Below are 22908 nucleotides of genomic sequence, written 5' to 3' on the forward strand. Positions count from 1 at the left end.
TTACTGGTTTAAATGAGTCAAGAACCCATCACCAGCACAGGAACAGGCACTGTGGTAGGAGTTTGATCCCAAAATGTTCATAGGTTGGAAACTTAGCTCTTCAGTACATCAGAATTGGGGGGGGGGTGTTGGGTTATGGGGGCAGAGACCTCACACATGGCTTAATGGCTTAATGGAGTGGGATAGTGGCTGCAAGAGTCTGTCCCTTCTCTGGTCCACATTTCTGTGTCTCCATTCTTTTTCCACCACATCCAAGTCATCAGAAGTCAAGAAGATGCCAGCATGGCCATGCTGTTAGACTTCCTAACCTGTAGAACTTTTAACTACTATTCCTCATAAGTTACCCAGCCTCAGGGATTCTCTTACAGCAAAGGAAACAGGATTAGGGCTGATATTCCTTCCAGGTCAAGCTTGCTAGAGGAAGACAAGAACCTGGAAGGTAAGGAGTGCAGGACTAACTGTCATTAAATTAACTCTGGATTTACACAGATCCCATTGGAGTCACCTCTGGCCTCAAACTCACAGAGATCCACCTGCCTCTGCCTCCCCAGTGCTGGAATTAAAGGCCTTCAGCACCGTGCCCAGCAGATCATACCTTTTTCATGTATAAAAGATACCAGAGTTGTTGAGACTAAATGAGGAATGAATATAAAGAAATTGTGTTGTTCTAACAAGAATAAATACTCAATTAAAAATAACACACAGTGAGTTCCACACCAGCTAGGGGTACATGGTGGGAATCTGTTTTACAAAACAAAACAAAACATACTGCTTATGACTGTTATGATCAGTAGTGCTCACCACAGGAGACAACGGAGGCTGTTCCACAAGAAGCAGTTGGAGTTGGCACTAACTCAAATTGGGCAATAACTCATGCCTGTTTTTATTCCTCTTTCTAACCCTCTCTGCATCCCTCCCCCGCTTTCTCCCCTGAATCCAAACTCTCCTCTTCTAAGAGGTTCTGATGTAGACAGTTGGCCTCCCCAGGTTGGGGATTTTCTGACTTGGCCACATGGGAGGACAGGCCTCTGCTTCACTCAAGCTCTCAAATGCCTTCAACCTTCTCACTTTCAACAGCATGCCAAGATTTTTACCCCTCGAGAGCGCTTGTTTGTGCAGGATCATAAACTGATTTATCATCCTAAAGCTGCCTGGCTGGCGTCCCTCGGTCTGTGTACTCTGAGACACGCTTTGCCTTTGTTTCCTCTATCTCTCTGTCTCTAGACTCTGGTTTCCATGTGTTGACCTTAAAGGGCCAGGACCAGGTAATCATGAAGTAACCCCGAGTCAGCCCCCTCCATCTATCCAAGCATTCCAAGGCACCCTCTCCACAGTAACAAAAGCTTAGTTTGGATCTGTTGGCTCATGCCTATACTTAAAGGGTATTTTTGCCGGAGGTGTTGATCTGGCTTCCTGGAGGTCCACCCACTAGCCTCCCCCTTTTTAATTGGATCATATATAAACCATGCTGTCTTTGAACTCACTCTACAGCTGAGGATGACCTTAAGATCCTGACTCTGCCTCTACCTCCTGAGCACTGAGATCACAGCATGAACTACCATGCCAAGTTTGTGCAGTGCTGAAGGCCTGGACCTTGGGCCTCCTGCATCCCAGATAAGAACTCTACTGAGCTTTGTCTTCAGCTGTCACCCCACCCCCAGGCATCTGGTAACCTTTGTGGCCTTGGTGCCTTTTGATGATTCCTTCACTCAAAGGTAAAGGAGTTTATTTTGATATAAAACAAAATTTAAATATTGAAACCAGCGTCTGGAATTTGCTTCCAAGTTTATGCATCTGTGTTCAGTCACAATCTCTCTCTCTCTCTTTTTTTTAATGTTTTCTTATCTGTTCAGTTTTTAAAATATGCTTGAACATGTCTCGCTCTCTACTGCCAACCCAATAAACTCCCAATACTACTCATGGTTGATCAATTTTTAAGATGTCCTTAGGGAGCTTGGGAAAGTGCTGGCTCTGCAACATGAAGACCTGAGTTTGGATCCCCAGCATCCACACAAAAGCCAAGACTAACACCATGTGTTTGTAATCCAGTGATTGGGAGTAGAGACAGGTGTGTGTGTGTGTGTGTGTGTGTGTGTGTGTGTGTGTGTGTGTTGGGGGGGGTTCTTGTCATCCAGTCTAGCCAAAGTCGATCAGTTAGAGACCACGTCATGACATAACATAACATGGCAAATAGCAATAGAGGAAGACACACCTGGCATTAACCTCTAGCCTCCAAATTTGTGGGCACATGTATTTGTACACACATGTATGCACACTGGAACATACTCCACATATGCATACAAAGTATTTAAATACCCTCTGTCATGGGAATTTTACCATATTGTTTCCATATGTGAATCCACTGATTTCCCCCTTTCATATTCACATACAAAAGTATTGCAAACCTCTGTGCCACAAACAGAGACCACACTGGAAGATTACATTATAGACTGCTGTGGCCTGTCCTTGAGTGCAGATTCTGCAAATGAATTTTGTCCATTAGCTGTACATGCTGTCCTGGCTAAAGCAGCCACTCTAGCAATAGTCACTCTAGCAACGCTCAAGGACCCCCTTGTATTGACATTTACCGATGTCATTTTACTCCTACATCCCACCAAGGTTCAGCTGGCTTGGCTTCATTTCCAATCAGTTGGTTCTAAGAGCTTAACCCAGTGGTTTTCAACCCTGGCTGAATGGTAGAACTACTTAGGGAGTTTTTCAAAAATCACTGAGACTCAGCCCTTGCCACAGACCTCTCAAGGAGAAACTGTTGTGGCTGTGAACAGCTCTCTGGGTGACTTCGGGATACTACCCTGCTGAGCACATGACACACCACAAAATCAACCACCATTTGGTGTGGCACTGTGGATCTGTGCCTTCTGAAAAATCACCTGGGGATAGTAGAACTCTTCCTACTTCAAGATCACAGCCCATCATTTATTTCGTCTTTGTTCGTTTTGTTTTCTTGGCTTTTGTCTTTTTATTTCTGGCCTCTTCCATTTCATAACAAATCATCTCTTTGATGAGCTTAGGCAATTTCTTATCAAAGACTAGGAGTTTCCTGTCTGGTAGCTGCTTTTCCCCCAACACCGTCCATGGAGTATCCTAATTTCTTATTTGTATCAGTTCAGAATGCCGTGACACTCTGTTCTTGTCACTTAGATTTAGAATAGTTTTGCACTTGGTGAAAGGTGTGTTTACCACACAACTGTTACTGATGTCTACCCAGAATCCCGTTCCCTTTGACCTTTTTACAGAGCTCTTGTACATCTGAGGTTTAATTTCCATTCCTCACACCAGGGATTGGTTCAGAATCCAGGTTAATCAGTCCCAGGAACTGGTCTTGTGATCCAGTAAAAGCTACTGAGACCAGGCAAGACTCAAGGCAGGACATTTGATGAGACCTGATGAACAAGCCACCAGAAACGACACAGAAATTAGCACAGCCAAGGACGCCAGTCTAGGATGGTGGTGACACAAAGGGGACAGAACAGCTGAGGAAGGCAGGATAAAATGGAGACTCAGCCATTGTTAGGTCCCCCAAGCCGTCTCTCTATTGGAATGTCAGTTCTGTCACTGACTAAATTTATTCTTATAGTAGAAATCACTAAGACTGCTGTCCACCATATGTCCATGCAGCAGGTAAACAGGACTTAGGCTTCTAATATTCTATGTTCTGTCCTTTGTCTTGGAATTATCACTGTCTGAATAAAGAAGTTAGAGATTACCTCTCATTTTCCCTATAGGAGTTCATTTCTTCCCAATGCTTACTGAATATTTCAAGCATTCATAAAAGTTAGACTTCTAAATCTACCATTTAGTTTCAATGGTTGGTTATTAGCATCATTCTTTGTATTTGATCTTTCTAAATCATTTGAAAGTGAGTCTTGCTATTTGACATTTCACATTATGTACAACTAGAGCATACACCTCCTAAGAACCATTAACACACTCTAAAATGTAATAATTCTTCAAAATCACCTAGTAGCTAATGCTTACTCACAGTTTACTGTTGGTCATTAAAATTGTCTTTGTAGCTTTTTTTTAAAAGAAAACAAACAAACAAAAAAACAAACCGGAATCCAGAAAAGATTTGACTCTCGTATTTCTGCATCCACACTTTGTACTACATCAGTGTAGATGTTTTCCTTGGCCTTCTCTGACACAACACTCAGGAAGGGTTGACTAGATTCTGTACTATGTAGTAGTTCCTTCAATTCCTCCCTTCATCAGTTTCTTTTCTTTGCTCAGAAATAAACCCAATGGGGAAGCAACCCATTTAAAGATCACAACACCGAGGGCGACAGATCTTTTATAGCAGAATTCCAACTAATAAACAATGGCTATTTGGGAAAATTCTGAAATAACTGTTGTAGGCAAGATCTAACCAGTACTGCTGAAATACACAACACAAAGAACTTTAACCAAGTTACCCAAACAACTCTACAAACAATAAAGCATTGGCATCATGTACCTCTTGGCATGACCCAGAGGCAGGCAGAGTACAGCCTTTGTAGATTGTCTGAAAAATTTCATAACTTGAATCTAACTTCGAGAAAACCTCAAACACACCCACATGGAGGAACAATTCTACAAAATAAGGGCTGGTGTTCTTCCAAAGCATCATGTTGAGAGAAACTAAAGAATGATTCTACTTCAGAGAAGACTAAGGATGTATGACAACCAAACGAAGTATGAATCCCAGGTTTGGACTTGGAATAGAAAACATACATTAGTGGAACAATTGGTTAAGTCTGATTCCTGAGCTATATCAACCAGTTAATAGTATTGTATTAACATTATCTTTTTTGTTTTGACAATGGTTTTACAGTTGTGATGATAGCATTAGGGGATTTCATGAATACTTGATTCATAATCAACTTAAAAAAAACATAGTGAATCTCAACTTTTTTAAAACTAGTTAATGTGAAGTGATCAAGTATGAAACCCGACTAAGAATAACAGGTGTGTCGGAAGCCATGATCCTCACCTGAGAGCCTCTGTCCTCTCACGAACACACTCCCATTTCTGCTCAGCTTAGATTTCGAGTCTGATCCAGAACGCCCCAGGTTAAATATTGATTTCCACTTTGATTTACTGGAAAGCTTTCTCCTAAAATAACCAAGCCATACAGGTGAGTTGAACTTGTCATTTCAAGGCAGAGTTGTTTTGAGACAGAGTCTTCAGTAGCCCAAACTGGCTTGAGCTCATGATCATTTCTGCCTCAATCTCTCATGGGGCGGTGGTTGCAAATCGAGAGGGAACACTACAATTATAGTCTCAGTCATGGATGGCTTTGATAGTTCTAGAAATTTCCCTGTAAAATCCAAGTTGCACCTGACTTTAACCTGTCTGGGTGTTCAAACAAGTTAAGGCAAAGGGCAAAGACCCTTCTCTTCGGACAAAGTCTGCTGTCAATCAAAGGCAGGGATGGGAGGCAAACAAAGGCAGCAGTCAGTGGGATACTCAGGGATCACAAGCAAACACACAGTTCTGAAATCTGGTAGGGAGGAGCAAAGAAGCCAGAGGTGGTGACACACACCTTTGATCCCAGCACTAGGAAAGCAGAGGCAGGTGGATTTCTGTGAGCTCAAGGACAGCCTGGTCTACAGGGTGAGTTTCAGGACAGCCAGGGCTATGTACAGAGACCCTGTCTCAAGCAAGCAAGCAAGCAAGCAAGCAAGCAAGCAAGCAAGCAAGCAAGCAAGCAAGCAAGCAAGCAAGCAAGCAAGCAAGCAACATAAACAATTAGGACCATAGATCCCAGTCCTGTGCTTTCTGCCTGGTGGCCATATGGCTAGGATATGCACAGGTGAGGTGAGGGCTGACAACTCAAAATGAAGGGACGACAAAGTAGGCCAGAAGAAGAATGTGTTCTGATGCTGCTGGGGGGAGGGGGAGAAACTGTGGCTTGCCAGCTTGGGTCAGTGGTCTTTGTAAAGAACTGCACAAAGGTCAGTGTACATCCTGCTCAGCCTCCTACCAGGCTACTTGGGGATGGGGATGTGGGTAGGTAACACAGCACTGGGCTGGCCCCTGTGAACCTGGTACCACCAAGGGTCACCACAGAGGCAAGTCCTGCTTCAGGTCCACCAAGCTGGAGGGAAGAGCAGAACTTGGGGTTCTCACAAGGAACCCTTTCTTTACAGGGCTCTCCACCAAGCACTGGGTCTCTGCTTTAGTAGGTATTCAGGATCGGTCAGAGACGAGTTTGCATACTTGTTGGTTTCTCTCTGACTTGGCTTGATGCCTGAGCACTTAGCCTTGAGGTGTATAGTATAGAGCAGCATATATTAGGCTGGTATGGCACTGTGGCTAAAAGTAGAGAAAATGCAGGAGATGGTCCCTCTGAGCCCCCCTTCCTCACCCCCGGGAGGGGGTCTTATTCTGTATTGATTTAGAAAGGTGCTGCGCACTTAGTTCTAAGGGGGGTACAATCTGTCCTCTCTAGGATCCAGTGTTTTCCCAGCAAAGTTGAGGTATGTCATTCCTACAGTACAAATTTCCTCTAGTTACCCAGGGTGGCAGATTGTGTCTTCTCTAATCAGGTTGCTATCTTGGGGAAGGAACTGGCTCATGAAACAGAAAGGATGACACTGGCTAATAAAAAGGTGCATTCACCCGACTGCCTGCTGCCAGTATACAGCTCTGGCTCCAATCACTGCCTCCTTCCATGGCGGGGTACAATGAGTAGGCAGAGAAACAAGGAAAGAAGATGCCTTATGGGTACCAATGATGATTTGTTTTGAAATCAGGGAAATGGCTCACTCAATAAAGTGCTTGCCACTTAGTGTGAAGACCTGAGTTGGATCTGAAATCCCAAGTCAAAAAGCTGAATATGGGGGTACATGCTTATAATCTCAGTGCCTGGAAGGCAAAGACAGGTGAATCTTTTGGACTCATGAACTAGCCAGACTAGCCTACTCCACGAGCCCCAGGCCAGTGATGGACCATGTTTCACAAAAGGAAAAATAAATAAATAAATAAATAAATAAAAAATAAAAACGGGAGGCAGTGTCTGAGGTACAAGCTGTTCCCAGGCCTGCACACACCTGCACACCTGCCACACATGTCTGCAGGAACACATCCAAGAGTGCATCTAGACAGGCTCAGAAAGTGGGGGAGGGTGTTCTCTGGCAGGTTGAGAAGAAGCAAGGAAGTCAGAAATGCCATCCCCAAGTGCTGCTGCCAAGAACTCCCTGACTAGAGTGGCCTCATCTGTCAACCTGTACTCTGTCGTAGGCTCATCCCTATGCCTTTCCAGTGCTACCATGTAGGTCACGGGGAGGCAGGCAAGTACTTACTCTGGCAACACACTGCTGTAAACTCCAGGCCTGTTTTGTCTGCTCTATGGTAGAAGAGACTCATGACTCACTTGGTGCCTCTGGTCTCTGGGTCTTTGGCAGGAGACCAGAGTTTACGCTAACTCAGGGACAGTGGGTGAAGGCATCACTAGCCCCCTTCTCTTCTAGAACATCCCTTTGTACCCCACCTGGGCTTCACTCCAACTCGTACTGCTATCACTCACGGCCCTGAGACTGGACGCCTCACCTCCTTCGTCCCCCTCCACCCACAAATCCTTCAGAATTCCGTAAGAAGGCCAATTACTTGCTGTCTGGTAACTCAAGGACTGTGTGGAAGAGGGTGCCCATGGGAGGGACGATCTCAGGCAGGCTGTTCTCTCGTCTTTCCTTTCGAGCAGGGTGGTTTGTCGCCAGGCTTCGGGCCTGAGCCTCCTCCAGGCTTACCAACTTCATGGGCAAGGACAGGGCTGGCAGCGTCAGGCTCTTTGTGATGATACGGCCTTCTGTAAACAAAGCAAACAAACCAAAACAGAGTTCAGCTTGGGAGCAGGTCTGAACTCCAGGCCTAGTCAGATATCTCCTCTATAGCCTTCCACTTGAACTCCTTGATGGGCCTGCATGCCAATGGCAGCCTTTCTTTGGCACAGGGGAGTCTAGGGCAGAGATTGTACACAGGAAACTGTCAGCTTTCCTGCTCAGCACAGGTGGAGGGCAAAGAAGGGCATCTGGAGGTAACTGCTTTCTGTACTTTCTTCCCATGGAGTGTCTGTTCATAGACTCATTCATTCACACACAAATGTTTACTGAGCATTACTGTGATGTACAGCCATGGGTCTTTAATTCTGAAAACTCTGCTAAGTGCTTTGGTCAGTGAGGGACGTGGCTTGACTGAGGTGGAGTAGGTGGCTGCCCCTCCCCCCACAGCTGAGGAACACATTGTCTAAGGCCATGGATGTCTGGAGTCTACTTTCCCTAGGCATCTGTTTCTAGACAGACAGATCATTTATATATCGTATATATATTCCCCGAGAGAGGTGGCTCTTTCTTCAGCTCTTGCTTGTCTTGGAGTGTTTATATTATAGCCAGTGGTTCCTCCTCTGGGGTGTTCCTTTTAGGGTAGAAGAGACCAAGGCATGGCCGATGTACAAGGTTCTCCCTTCTTTGCCAACGGTTCTTAACTCGAGGCATTTTTACAAGCCCTCCCCTCACTCTACCCAAAGGCATCTGGCAACATCTGGAGACACTTTATTTTACTTTGTTTTTTCTTGAGATAGGATCTTATGTGACCCAGACTGGCCTTGATTTTGCTGTGTAACCAAAGCTGACTTTGAACTCGTGATCCTTCTGCACCCACCTCTCCAGGGCTATGACTACAGGTGTGAGCCACCATGCCTGGCTTGGCAGATGTTCTCTTCTTCTTCTTGATTAAAAGTTGTTTATATGTAGGTGTCTGTGGGAGTGTATGGACTCAGAGGCCAGAGCTGGAGTTACAGGCAGTTGTGGGCTGCTGGACACCAACTCCAGTCCTTTGGAAGAGCAGCAAGTGCTGCTAACCACTGAGCAACCTCTCCGGCACCCTCTGAAGACATTTTTGATTATCATAAATGTATGTGAAAGAGCTACTGGTATCTGGTATCTGGGGCACTTTCTTGATTAATGATTGGCCTGGGAGGGCCCAGCCCATTGTGGATGGTGCCACCCCTAGGCAGTTTTGAGTATAAAAAGGCAAGCTGGGACAGCCTTGGGGTGCAAGCCAGTAAGCAGCACACCCCCACCCCCATGGTCTCTGCTTCAGCTCCTGCCTCCAGGTTCCTGCCTTGCATTCCTGCCCTGACTTCCCTTGATGAAGGATAGTGTGTCTTAGGATGAAATTAACCCTCTCCTCCCCAAGCTGCCATGGTCACCGTGTTTATCACAGCAATAGAAAGCACATGAGGATACCCTCCCCGTGTGGACTCTCATGAACAGCATTGATCTCACAGGGGGACATCTTAGAAGTGCATTAAAAAAAAAGCCACATTCTAGACTGTTTAGACCAGGAAGACTAGAGATGAAGCACAGTAATCTGGTCCCCACAAGCCCATCATCTTGTGACAAATGGTCGCTGAGACAATTTTGATTGACTAGGATTCCTGATTTTTTAAAATATATCAATGAAGCTCATAGAAGTTCAAACAGCATAGATTAGTTCACTCCGAGGGTTCATTATACCATTATTAGCAGGACATCAACACCCATGTTTTTGAATGCTTCGTGCCTGATACAGGAGAGGATAAAGTACTTGAGAAATGGTTGCATAGAGAATGCGTTCCAAATCTACATATGAGCATGGACACGGCCTCTGCTCACTTATGACTTCAAGGCGAAGGCATAAGGCTCTTTTACACATGGTGAAAGCCACAAAGGAGAAGAATGTTGCCCATACCTTTAAACAGTAAAGAATTCACTAGAAAGAGAACATTGTCCCCATTCTATCACCACACTACGTTCCAGGGAGAGGCCATGTATGCACCTGACCAGAGACCTGCTAAATCCACATGCAAATGCAACCATTGCCGTATCATACAGGTACATATCTAACACCATCATGGCAACCAGTAACTGCAGCACTATAACAGTGAGTCATCACAGATAACAACACACAGCATCCGGCACGCAATACAATATTCAATCAGAACGAAAGCCAAGCCCACCCTCACTTATTAGTATTTGTTTGAGACAGCCTCATAGAACAGTGCAGACTGGCCTTGAACTCTCTATTAGCCAAGCCTGATCTGGAGTGCCAGCTTTTCCTGCCTCCACTTTCATACTCACTTATTTGGGGGCTCTGGGATTAGCGCAATAAGGGAGGTTAGGTGTGTGGGGCATATTCCCTGGGAGAACCATTACCATCCTGCTGCAGAGGCCCTTGAGCACCACTGTTGAAGATTTGATCGGCGTGGTTCAGTATGAATTCAATCACCACCTGCTGGACCCGGACTGCCAGAAAGGCTGCGTCTCCATTGTATATAGTGGCTTCGATTTTTTTACACCTGCATGGAAGAAACACACCCAGAATGACTCTGCCTTATAATAGGAGGCAGCAAGCATGGGTGGTGGGCTTTTTGTCCAGGCCACATGTTTTAACCTTTCGTGACAGATTAGAGAGAGTCTCCCAACCCACTGAATAGAGATCACTGTCACATGGTCTACATTACAAGACTATAAACACTGTTCATAAATGAACAGGGCTGACTTCTTTTTGTTTCCTGGGACTCCCTTCCACCTTTATCCAGCTGTCCCATGAAGCAGCTGATTGAAGTTACAGGCATCAGTGACCTCAGCAAAGCCAAGAGCCAATGAGTCCCAGAGACCAAAAAAAAAAAAAAAAAAAGGCATTTTCAAGAATTGGTAACATACAGACCCATAACTTTAGCCACATTGGGATTATAGCCAAAAAGAGCCTTTGGAACCAGAGTTTCCAAGCAGGCAGGCCAAGAGCTTAAGTTTTTAAAGGCACATTTAATTCATATGTGCTACAGAAAGATCCCTGAGCCATAGGTTTTTCTTCTGGGGCTTTAACTGTGAAGCAGCCAGGCTTTGTTTCTACTTAGAGTAGTGTGGGCTGATCTGAGCCCATGGGGTAGTAGTTACCTGAGGAGGTTTGGGGCCCACACCAGGGCCAGGTTCCTGGCGTGCATGTTGGTCTTGCTGCTGAATGAGGCGATGTGGGCCAGGTGTCGAATCAGGTATTCCAAGGTCCTGAAATGGTTCATTTGTTGGTTGGATTTTGGGTAAAGTAAGAAATGTCACAGTACCCATGTGATATCTGTCACTTGAAGGTCACATCCAAGTTGGGGTTTAAGACACCCTATATTATGAGTTTTGAAGGAATAGTGGGAAGAGATCAAGATTCATGAAAGTAGCTCTCTTGACTGCGGGGTCACTGACTCAGGATGGGGACAGGTGTCAGTGTTGTCAGATGTCACCTGAAGCCTCTGGAGCAGATCCATAGACAGTGACAGGGATTCGTAGACCACACACCCTGAGCTGTTAGTGAACAACTTGCTTCTTTTCTACTCTGGGACACTCCTCAAAGAGGTTCTCATCTCTTTTCTTAGAGGACAACCCTGTAGCTACAGATGAACTTGGTTCTTGTTACAGACTCCTTTCACAGACAAATATTTGTTGACCACAATTTTAACACCACATAAACCCTTTGAAAGGAGGGCAGATGTAGGTACACTGGGAAAGTTAGTACCTGGGGACGATATCAGGGCTAACTTTAAGGAGCCAGCAGATAATAATGCTCCAGAGTCAGAGTCACCTGCAGCTTAGCTTTAAGGCCATCTTGGATACCAAAGGTTTGTTTATAGTATTATTCTGGTTATGAACCAAGGATGTCACCATGAGGATGGTCTATGTGACAGGGTTGACTTCCTTCGGGACTCTGTTGAGTGCCCTGTAAATGGAGACAGGTTGCCCTTGGCTGCCAATGTCCCTGGTTGAAGGAACACCTGCTCATCCTCATCTCCTTGATGTTTTACCACACTGAATCTGAGTGTTACTTTCTTACCTATAATGGGGCGGGGGAAGCTCCTGGATAACATTCTGGATTCGGGCCAGCTGGCCTTCTTCCGGGCAATGAGACACTGCTTCCTGTGGAGAAAAACATGAAGTACCCAGTGAGCACCCAGGGGCCAGCGCCCTTCCTGCACACGCTGGTCTTCTTCAGGACTCAGGTCCTCCAGCCTCACAGCTGTGTGCCTGCACATCCCATCCCACCCCAGAAGCATTCTTGTCAGCAGCCAGCCAAGTGCCCTTTCTGAGCTTCACTGAGCCAGCTGTTTCACCTTGTATGCACACAGATGTGTGCCCTCACATGTTGTTTGGTGTCCGGGAAAGAATGTGTAAGATCTAAAAGTGTCTTGCATGGTAGAGGGTCGTAGAAACTCACATTCAGAGAGACAGTGTTAGACAGCCATGTCACAGGGACATAAGCCTACCCAGCCCTTGTGGTTGTTAACAGCTACTTACTTGTCACCTAGCCTATGAACATTCTGTGACTTCCAATCCTCAGTTGCTGCCTGTTTTGGCTGCCAAGAAGCAGAGAAGACGTGCCTTCCTTATCAGGGATAAGAGTTTTGTCCCCAGGATCTGGTGGCCTTGCCCTGATTTGCTATCTGCTTATATCCTGTGTGGGCATTTTGTTCTCATCAGTCCAGGGCCTTGCAGGGGAGGCAGGAACACCACAAAGACAACGTGATGACAGCCTGGCTCATGTCCATCTCTCACTAGCTTGAGGCTTCTGTGTGACACTAGCATCCCTGAAGATTCTTCAGTTCCAGCCTTTTTCCTATCTTGGATTCTGACTGTGTGCAATGATTAAAATTTATGGCCGATTTGACAGGATCTAAAATCACCGATGAGACAAGTCTTTGGCTTGTTTGCCAAGGACTATCTAGATAAGGTTAATCGAAGGGAGGAGACACACCATAAACATGTACAGTGTCATTCCATAGGTGTCCTAGATACAAAGGAGACATAAAACTGAGCTCAAGCATCCTTGCTGGTTCCTGACTCAGTGCAGTGTGACTAGCTGCCTCCTGCTCTTGCATTTACCTTGATAATCTGGCAGTGGCTGCAATAGAAGCAAAAATGAAGATTGGAATCTGTGGGCTCTGTACACTGTTCACCCACATTTATTTGTTAGCTGGCATTTCCGGCTTGCACAGGGATTCTGGAGTGCTGGCTGTAGCTTAGTGGGAGAACATTTGCTTAGCATGCACAAGGCTCTGCCAGCCCAACAAAACAAATAATCAAACAAACAGAGTTCCTTGTATTGCACTGTACGATTTGGTGGTACTGAAGCTTCCCAGGAGGGTGAAGCAGGAAGGCCATGAATTCAAGGGCCTCCTTAATAACACATCAAGATCCTGTTTCAAAAATTATTATATTTATTATTATTTGTATGTGAGTTCAAGACCTGCCTGGCCTACAAGAGCTAGTTCCAGGACAGCCTCCAAAGCCACAGAGAAACCCTGACTCAAAACAAACAAACAAACAAACAAACAAACAAACAAACAAACGAGATGGGTTTCATGATGCCATTTTAATTCTGTGCACACATGGACATCAGCTAGAGAAGTATGTCTCTTGTCTTCTTGTCTCCATCTCTGCCTTATTCCCTTGAAACAGGGTCTCTTGCTGAGCCTGGAGCTTTATAGTTAGCCCCAGAGATCCTGACGCCTCCTGCACCACCCCACAAGTGCCCATGACTTCGTCCAGGTTACATGGGTGATGAGGACCAGCACTCAGGTCCTCATCAAGTGCTCTTACCCACGGAGCTATCTCCCCAGCTATCATCAATGGGAGTAAAACTCTCTCTGTATCTATCTTTATATACACCCACTATTTTAAAAGGCAGCCAGACACCTCAGTGTGGAAAATTTGAGTTATCTTTTCCTGAGAAGAGGGAAATGTGGTTGGAGTGTCATAGGCACACTTCTGTGTGTGCCTGCTGTGAACACAGCCAGCCAGCACTAGTACATCTTCCCTCTCTTCTTTGTGATATATACAGCACCCAGGGGCAGGGGCACGTGAGGCCTCTATGACAGAGCCCTACCCCTGCCTTCTCCTTCATGGAGCATTAGAAAACAGAATCTCAGGGACCACACTCCCAGCAGGCAGGGAGAAGCTCCCAGGGGAAGGGAAGGCAAGCCCTCCAGACATTGAGGGCTGCAGAATACAGCATGGATTTTCATGGTTTGGTTTCTATGGAACAACCCACAGGGAGAGTTCAGGAGACTGCACAACTGTCTCTGCATAGCCGGGGCTAAGGTCTAAAGGGCTTCATGCCATTCCTCTCTTTATAAAAGCTGCCTAGAGCCAAATGTTGGGGCATTTGCCAATAACAGCAATGGAAAACTGAAAGATGAATTTAGGGACTAAAAGTGCAGGTGGAGATAGCAGCCCTCATGGAAAGTTCCTTCACCATTTTAGGGAGCAATTAGCCATTGGTATTCTCTTAATCTAGTGTTTCCCAACCTGTAGGTCATGACCCTGTGTGTGGGAGGGTTGACCCTTTCATAGAGGTCACTAAGAGCATCGGAAAACACAGGCATTTACATTATGATTCATAACTAGCAAAATTACAGTTATGGAGTTGCAATGAAAATAACTTTATGGTTGGGGGTCACCACAGCATGAGGAACTGTACTAAAGGGTCACAGCCTTAGGAAGGTTGAGAACCACTGTGTAAATTGAAGGGGCAGGTTAACCCCTAATGTTTGCTGGGCCCAGTTCGAATCTTTTATTTCCATGTTCACAGTCTCTCCCCACTGCACACACCATCCAACACAGAAACTCACTTTCTTTTTCTTTCCATTTAATTACTTAACCAGACAGGGTCTATCTGTGTAAGCCAAGCTTTGAACTCTCAATCTTCCTGCTTCAACCTCCCCTGAGCTGGTATTATTGGGAGGGTGACACCCAGCTTGCCTTAAATCCTCATTTTTCTCTAGGAGGAGATCTGCCTGCTGCAAATTCACTTTGGGTTTGTGTTCCCCAACTGAGACAGCAGATCCTATTGTTGGGGAGAAGAGCTGAAGTTTTACCCACTCGTGTGTGTGTGTGTGTGTGTGTGTGTGTGTGTGTGTGTGTGTGTGTGTTTCTCTGTGTGTAACCTGGAAGAGAAAGCTGGCCAATTTGGCAAATGTTTCAGTTTCAAAGATCTGAGATGAGCCTGCCACTACGTGTTCTTTCCATCACTCTCCAGATCACCATCTTCCTGACCTCCGAGGAGCCAGGCAAAGGCTCTCATCCTGGTGGTGAGTCCTTTTTCTAGGTTTCTGTTTCTCAGAAGCCACTTCCACCCTACAGCTCAGGTCTTCCTGCACAGACAGCTGTCATTACCAGGGTGTCCCAACACAAATGAGCCAGAGGGGCTTTTTTCTAACAGCACCCTGGGGGCAATTAGGAAATTAATGTGTGTGTGTGTGTGTGTGTGTGTGTGTGTATGCAAGCCAGAGGACAGTATGCATATACCTGCCGAGCCATAGACCCCCCTGGCTACAATTTTAAGTTTTATCAATTATTTAAAAATGATTATAAGTTATTTGACACCATAACTAGCTTTTAAAAAGTAATGATCAGAAGAAATGATAGAAAAAGGTTAATTTTCCTTGGTACTACAGACCTTCAGTCTCTGGGGGATAATTACTGAGTGGCTTCCAGATAGTCCTTGTGAATGTGCCCTTGTTACATCTATGGACGTCATCTATACCGGGTGATCAAGTCCCCCTGGGACTCCTCTCCCCCTTCTCCTATCATGGCCACCTGGCTCGTTCCATGCCAGACACTGGGTCTCTACAGGGTCTCCTAAGCTCAGCATCTCCCCACCCCCAAAAGCCTTTGGACCTGCTGTTTCTTGTTGTCACCCACTTCACCAGATACTGGTATAATCTGTTCCTTCACTCTATCCCTATCTGTTCAGATTCTGCCTCATGGAGAGAATGCTGGTGACCCTAAAATAGCAGTCCCTGTCCATTTATGTCTCTCCAGCCATGAGCTATTTTTCCTTAGTGTTCATTAACAGCTCGTATGAAACATCTGTGTATTACAAGAGTTTATCATTTCTCTCTCTCTCTCTCTCTCACTCACTCTCTCTCATTTAAATAGAACTTTCAGCAAATAAGGCTTGCATCTGTTTCTTTCACCATTAAATCTCCAGGCTCCAGAACTATGCCTCCCAGCTGCCTGTAGAAGGTCCTAACAAACAGCTATTGAATGGGATAAACGAATGAGTCAATATTTTGCTTTATGCTTCAAAATAGCAGACATGTGGGCTACACTTGAGGACAGTGTCACCTAGGAGCACTCTCCATTATGATGAGCACTGTTTTGCTAGGATCAACCCCTGGCAGGGTGGCCAATCAGTTTGGTTCCCCAAGGTTAAAGGTTTCTACAGATGAGGGTCTTTCTTTCTTCTTCTTCTTCTTTTTTTTTTTTTTTTTTTTTTCATTTTTGGTTTTTCGAGACAGGGTTACTCTATGTAGCTTTGGAGCCTGTCCTGGAACCTGCACTGTAGACCAGGCTGGCCTAGAACTCACAGAGATCCACCTGCCTCTGCCTCCCGAGTGCTGGGATTAGAGGCATGCACCACCAGCGCCCAGCTTTGTTTTTTTTTTTTTTTTTAAATGCTTTAAAAGATCACTTGGGGTGTGTGTGTGTGTGTGTGTGTGTGTGTGTGTGTGTGTGTGTGTGTGTGTATGTGTATGAGCACAGGCCCACGTGGGCGGGGCATGGGACATGGAATCTCCTGCAACTAGTGGTTGTAACTCTGGTGCCAGGAACCACACTCAAGTAAGTGCTCTGAACTGCTGAGCCATTCCTCCACCTCCCTATTTTATTTTTCATTATGTGTGATGTATGTATTTGTGTGTGCACGTGCATGTGCACATGAGTGCAAGTGCCCACAAAAGCCAGAGATATTGGATCCCCTGCAGTTGGAGTTAAGTGGTCTTGGGCTGCCTAACACAGGTCCTCTGAAAGCCCAGCACTTCCTCGCTCGCTCATAACTGCTGAACCACCTCTCCACTCCCAGGGGCTTTTCAGTTTTAACAAGGTCCTTGGCAAGCCAAGACAGTTGCCTTCCAACTCCTCCCCTCTCTATAACCATCTTGAGCTCATAACCCACTTGCCATTGTGAGTTTCTAATTAGCTTCAAGCTATGTTTTGGGTGACTTACTGGAGTCAACAAACTTGTGAGCAAACATTTGCTGAGTAACCATTCCAGTATTTTCCTATAGCTCGAAGGAAGACACACAATAATGGGTAAAGCAAATATGATCCTGTCCTTAGGTAGATTTTTAATTCAACAAATGAGACTGGTACATAAAGACATGACTTCAAGGGGGCGTGGGGATGGCCCGGAGCACTGGCTGTGATTCTCAGATCCCATGTAAGGAAACGGCCCACAGGCCTATAAGCCCACACCTGCAGGATGGAGACTGGTGGCGGTGGTGTGTCCCTGGCGCCCCTGGCTAGTGCACCTGGCCCTAATGCTGAGCTTTAGGTTCAGTGAGACTGCCTCAAGGGAGTAAGGGGGGGAGGGGAGGGGGAAGAGAGGCAGAGAGAGGGGGGAGCAACACCCAAGACTCTTCTGCATTACAGACACAGGCGCATGCAGCCCCCCAAGATGATCTTAATACAAATGCAATAAATAATTAAACCACTATTTCCTCTGAATTAGCAACTTTCATTTGAGTTTAATAATTTTAACTGGATTAATGAGAAGAAAATCTGAATTATTCCTAAAATGAATGTTGCATTTTTTTTTTTTTTCCTAAGGCATAGTGAATTAATTGCCTCCAAAGATACCAGGTCCTGTGTCCTGGAACATGGAAATGTTACCTTATTTGAGAAAAACAGGGTGGTGGTCTTTGCAGCTGTGATTAAATTGAGGACCTCGAGTAGGGAGCTGATGCAGTTTATGGCTGTCCTTACATGACAGGGATGGCCAGAAGAGAACTCCATGTGACCCTGGAGCCAAGATTGAGGGATGTGCCCCAAAGCCCATAAATGTCAGCAGCTATTGGAATGCCTTTCCCCCAGGGCCTCTGGAGGGAGCAGGGAACCTGAAAGTCACCTTCATGTCACTGTTTTCAACTCTTGGCTTGCAAAGGTGTGACAGAGTAAGTTAGTGTCATGGTTGGTTTTTATAGTCAACAACGGATACAGCCTGGGTCACCTGGGACAAGAGCTTGTCACTGAGGGGACAGTCTAGATCAAGTCATCCTGTGACACATCTCTAGGAATTTCTCCTTCCTTCCTTCCTTCCTTCCTTCCTTCCTTCCTTCCTTCCTTCCTTCCCTTCCTTCCTTCTTTCCCCCCTCCTCCCTCCCTCTCCCCCTCCCTCATCCTCTCCTTCCTTCCATCCGCCTACCCTCCAAATAGGGACTTGCTACTGGTTGGGCTAGAACTGACTCTGTAGATCAAGCTGGCATCAAATCCAGTGAGATCTGCCTGCCTCTGCCTCTGCCTCCAAAGTACTGGGATTAAAGGCATATGCCCCTATGCCTGGCACAGAAGGGTTTTCTTATTGAGCAGGGTAGACCATTCCGGAATGTGAGATGTACCATGGGTGCATGTGACCATGGTCAGAGGACAATCCGTAGGGGTCAGCTTTCTCCTTACACCAATGAGTTCTGAGGATTAAACTCAGATGTGGTGTGGTGGCAGGCACCTTTGCTTGTCTACCAAAAGTCCCTAAGGTTGCTTTTTTTTTGGGGGGGGGTGTTCAAGACAGGGTTTCTCTGCTTAACAGCTCTGGCTGTCCTGTAACCCTAAGGTAGTTTTTTTTAAATGTTTATTTTATTATTTTATGCGCATGGGTATTTTGCATGCATGTATTTTTGTGCCACTTGCATGCAGTGTCCAAGGAAGCCAGAAGAGGGCATCAGAAACCCCTAGAACTACTGTTAAAAGACTGAGTGGTCATGTGGATGTTAGGAATTGAACTCAGGTCCTTGGGATGAGAGGGCAATGTGTGCTCTTAACCTCTGACCCATCTCTCTAGCTCTAGACTGGTTTTGTCTGGGCATTATTGTCATAGTAACAGGAAATAAAACTAGGACAGTCGGTTTGTGGTAATTCATTACAGTAGTCATGGAGACCAATAACTTAAAAAGCTGCAGAAAAAATTGCTTTTCATTTAGTTCTACTTAGAAGGAATCACCATCAACCTACTTACTCAAGAAGCAGAAGGGAAGGTCCCACCTCTCCCCCTACCTCCCTGCCCTCCAGCCCAAATATGAGCATGGGCTTGCCTTCCTATGTACTAACACAGACTGCCTTCTTCCTATTAATTTCTTCAGTAAACACTCTTCAGAAATGTGTCTTTTCCTGTCTACACAGCATTGAAACAATAGATTTGCCATTTGTTTGTCTTTGGTAGTAGAGATATAGCTATTCTCCAAAATTGGGATGCAATATATAATACCACAATGAATATAGTTGTATACCAATTATTTGGGTTAATTTCTAATTGTTACCCAAAAATTAGGCCTTAGAGTGACTGAACTAAAAATGTGTTTAGAACCTTGATATAATTTCAAATGACTTTCTAGGAGACCCACCTAATTTATATTTCCAGTAGAAATGTAATATTTAAATTTATGTTTAAGTGGCATCATCAGGTAAGAGCACATACTGGTTTTGTAGAGAACTCAGGTTTGGTTCCCAACATTCACATAAAACTCAGAACCATCTGCAACTCCAGTTCCAGGGGTCCAGTGCCTTCATGGACACCCACATGTGTGTGGTGCACAGGCACTCACGCAGGTGCACACATGTACACATATATTAAAACGCATGCCTTTAATTCCAGCACTTGGGAGGCAGAGACAGGCAGATCTCTGTGAGGCTAGCCTGGTCTACAAACAAGTTCCAGGACAGCTTAAGCTGTTACACAGAGAAACCCTGTCTCAAAAAAACAAAACAAAACAAAAGACATGCAAATGCATCTTTCTAGTAGTTTTTACATAATTATGTTTCTCTGAATTGTTTGTTGGAAGTCTTTTGCTCTTTTTTATTAATAAGCAGTAGTTGTCTATAATTAAGGAATATTAATCTCTGTCATTTATTAAGAATAGAATATTTTAAAATATTTATTTATGCATATGAGTAGTCTATTTGTTCATATGCCAGCATGATAGAAGAGGGCATCAGATCCCATTTTGGATGGTTGTGAGCCACCATGTGGTTGCTGAGAATTGAATTCAGGACTTTTGGAGGAGCAGCAGTACTCTTAACCTCTGAGCCATCTCTCCAGCCTGAACGGTATATATGTTTTTTTTTTTTTTTTTTTGATTTGGTTTTCGAGATAGGGTTTCTCTATAGCTTTGGAGCCTATCCCGGAACTTGCTCTGTAGACTAGACTGGCCTTGAACTCACAGAGATATGCTTGTCTCTGCCTTTCTAATGCTGGGATTAAAGGTGTGTACCACCACTGCCTGGCCCAATTGGTGCATTTTTAACAGAGACTCATGTAGCTGACTGGCATCTCAGTTGACATATGGCTGCAGCTGGTCCTGAATTCTCAATCCTTTGCCTTCATCTCTCAGTGTTGAGGTTACAGTACACTAGCCTGCCCTGCCTAAGAATAGATATGCAATAAATATGCAATACGTTTTATTTTATGTGTATGTGGCTTTTGCTAGCATGTAAGTCTTCACACCACACAGATAGATAGATAGATAGATAGATAGATAGATAGATAGAGAGAGAGAGAGAGAGAGAGAGAGAGTACAGGTGCACGGGACAAACTGTGGGAGTCTTTTCTCTCCCTCTACCATGTTGGTCTCAGGGACTGAACTTGAGTTTGGGTTGTTAGGGTGGGCAGTTGAATCCCTTCACCATCTCAGGCCTGCCTTTCTTTTAAGATTCACTTATACGTATGTAATTGTGTCTTTACGAGTTCATGTGCATCACATGTGTGCCAGGCACCCAAGGAGGCCAGAGGGTGTGGAGCCTTCTGGAACTGTAATTACAGGTGGTTTTTAATGATTGAACCACCTCTCCAGCCCTCCCCCCCAAGCCTTTCTTAATATACATTTATACATCTTGGTTTTTTCCTACTTTTCAACTATCGCCGTGACCTTGTTCCTATATCAGTGAAAACACTTAAATCCATTGTAAGGTTCCAAGCCCAACTCTTAAGAATAATTATTCATGCCGGGGAGTGGCGGTACATGCCTTTAATTCTAGCACTTGGGGAGCAGAAGCAGGTGGATTTTTGTGATTTTGAGGCCAGCATGGCCTACAAAACAAGTTCTAGGACAGCCAGGTTTACACAGAGAAACCCTGTCTCAAAAAAAAAAATCTATCCCCCCCAAAAAACTAATTATTCATTTATTCCTCTGTGATTTTGAATGAAGGAACGCTTCACATGGTCAAAAATTTATTGCAGGATATTGAGAAATGTCCTGTCACATCACTAGTGCCCAGATCAGGTTCTTTGCTATCTATGATGCTAATTGGAGCTAGTGGTCTCCTGACCCCTGTCCTCCAGCTGTCCACTGGCCCTGCAGGGGTGAGTAAGGCACATCACACCTCCCCGCACCTCTCTGATCTGTATTCATTCCTTCCAGACTGACTTTTGTGGTGAGTTACTTTAGCAATCCCCATCCCTCTCTCCTTTCGCTTTTCCATCAAGCCACCACCCTATTCTATAAATCTACTTATGTAGGCAGTTGTCTTAAGCCTGGTTTTAGTTGTTTTTATGTATTAAAAACTGTAATTAGCATGCTTGGTATTAGTTTTCATTACAACACTGTCAAACAAAATCTGTTCTTGCCCTGTCCCATCTCCTTCTTTGCTCTCTGCCTGAGCCCCTCTTGTCCCCTTCCACCCACCAAAGCCTCTTTCTACATTCATGTCACATGTGTCTTGTTGCCACCCCCTCTCCACTTCCTGCACACCTCCTTCTGGCTCTACACTCCAGAGTCCTAGCCTGTACCTACACTTATGCTCACTTATACACACGCACAACCATCACGAGCTTGCATCAGAACCAGAGAAAAACCGTTTAGGCTTTGTCTCCCTGTGCCTGGCTACCCTGTCAAGCCTAGCTTTAATGTTTGCTTTATGCATGTGTTTGGGGCCCTATTCTCTTTTCTGCTCACCCATGGGTGCCCCATTTGGGGGCCGTGAAGCTTGAGTGCTGATATTCTGCTCTTGGATGAGCAGCCCACTGGCCTATCCCGTCCTCTCTCCCCCTGGTCCAGGTGCTTTTCTGTTTCCTTTCTCTTCTCAGCTTCCTGACCTATCTTTTGATGTTTGGGAGTTTCTACCCAGTGGTCTCTCTCCCTAGCCCCCAACCGAACACAGAAGGAATGCTCTTTGAAAATGAACCATCACGGTGTATAGCAAACACTGGGGGTGGGTTGGGGGCTCGGATCCCTGCCCTGCCTCTGTTGTGTGACCTTGGGCCAGCCACTTTACTTCTTTGGTTCTCCGTTTCCTCCCTGGACAACAAGGCACATTCAGTTGAATAAACAAAGACCTAATTTAACCCAGCTCTTAAAACAAGCAGCTTCATTCTGAAAACCTAAGAAACAGTTAGCCAACAGTCCCACTGCTCTCCTTCCCTCGCCATCTTACTCCCACCACGATGCTAAGATAATGCCAACCAGCTGGTGAGTTTTATTATTGTTATTTCAGTGTTGAAACTGCCCTTGGCCGGTCCATGCATCCCAGCGGCTAACCACAGTGAAAATGCAAACACTCACCGTGAATTTCTCATAGAGCTCGTAGGTCAGGAGGGGGTTGGGCAGCTCCCTGAAGTAGAGCTTGCACAGGGAGCCCACACAGTGGATGTCTTGGAGGTACACTTCCCTTGTCAGGTCTGGACATTGATCTGAGCCGAACTCTTGCCTGAAACAACACAGACGGAGACATAACAATCCCAGGGAACATGTGCTCCATGTCGGCAGCTGCTCCGAAGCACGGGGGTAAAAAGAGTCTACACTGCTGATCTGCCTGTACTCTTGACCTCCATTCTACTCTGGGCACCAGGAGACCATTGGAGAGACAACGTTTCTGGAGGCTGAAGCTTGCTTGGAAG

At 45.4% G+C, this 22908-nt stretch overlaps 1 protein-coding gene across 1 annotated transcript in view; it reads right to left on the reverse strand.

Annotated features, from left to right (window-relative positions):
- The window catches only part of Arhgap31 (Rho GTPase activating protein 31), a 108703-nt gene that overhangs the window by 12922 nt on the left and 72873 nt on the right, over nucleotides 1-22908 (reverse strand). The window contains exons 3-8 of the mRNA XM_051191483.1: nucleotides 22574-22718; nucleotides 11860-11942; nucleotides 10938-11045; nucleotides 10194-10336; nucleotides 7609-7807; nucleotides 4991-5112 (exon numbers count right to left, since the gene is read on the reverse strand). Coding sequence (XP_051047440.1) covers nucleotides 4991-5112; nucleotides 7609-7807; nucleotides 10194-10336; nucleotides 10938-11045; nucleotides 11860-11942; nucleotides 22574-22718 — 800 coding nt within the window. The remainder of the gene's footprint in view (nucleotides 1-4990; nucleotides 5113-7608; nucleotides 7808-10193; nucleotides 10337-10937; nucleotides 11046-11859; nucleotides 11943-22573; nucleotides 22719-22908) is intronic.

This window comes from Phodopus roborovskii, unplaced genomic scaffold (genome assembly GCF_943737965.1).
Source record: "Phodopus roborovskii unplaced genomic scaffold, PHOROB, whole genome shotgun sequence".
NCBI lineage: Eukaryota > Metazoa > Chordata > Mammalia > Rodentia > Cricetidae > Phodopus > Phodopus roborovskii.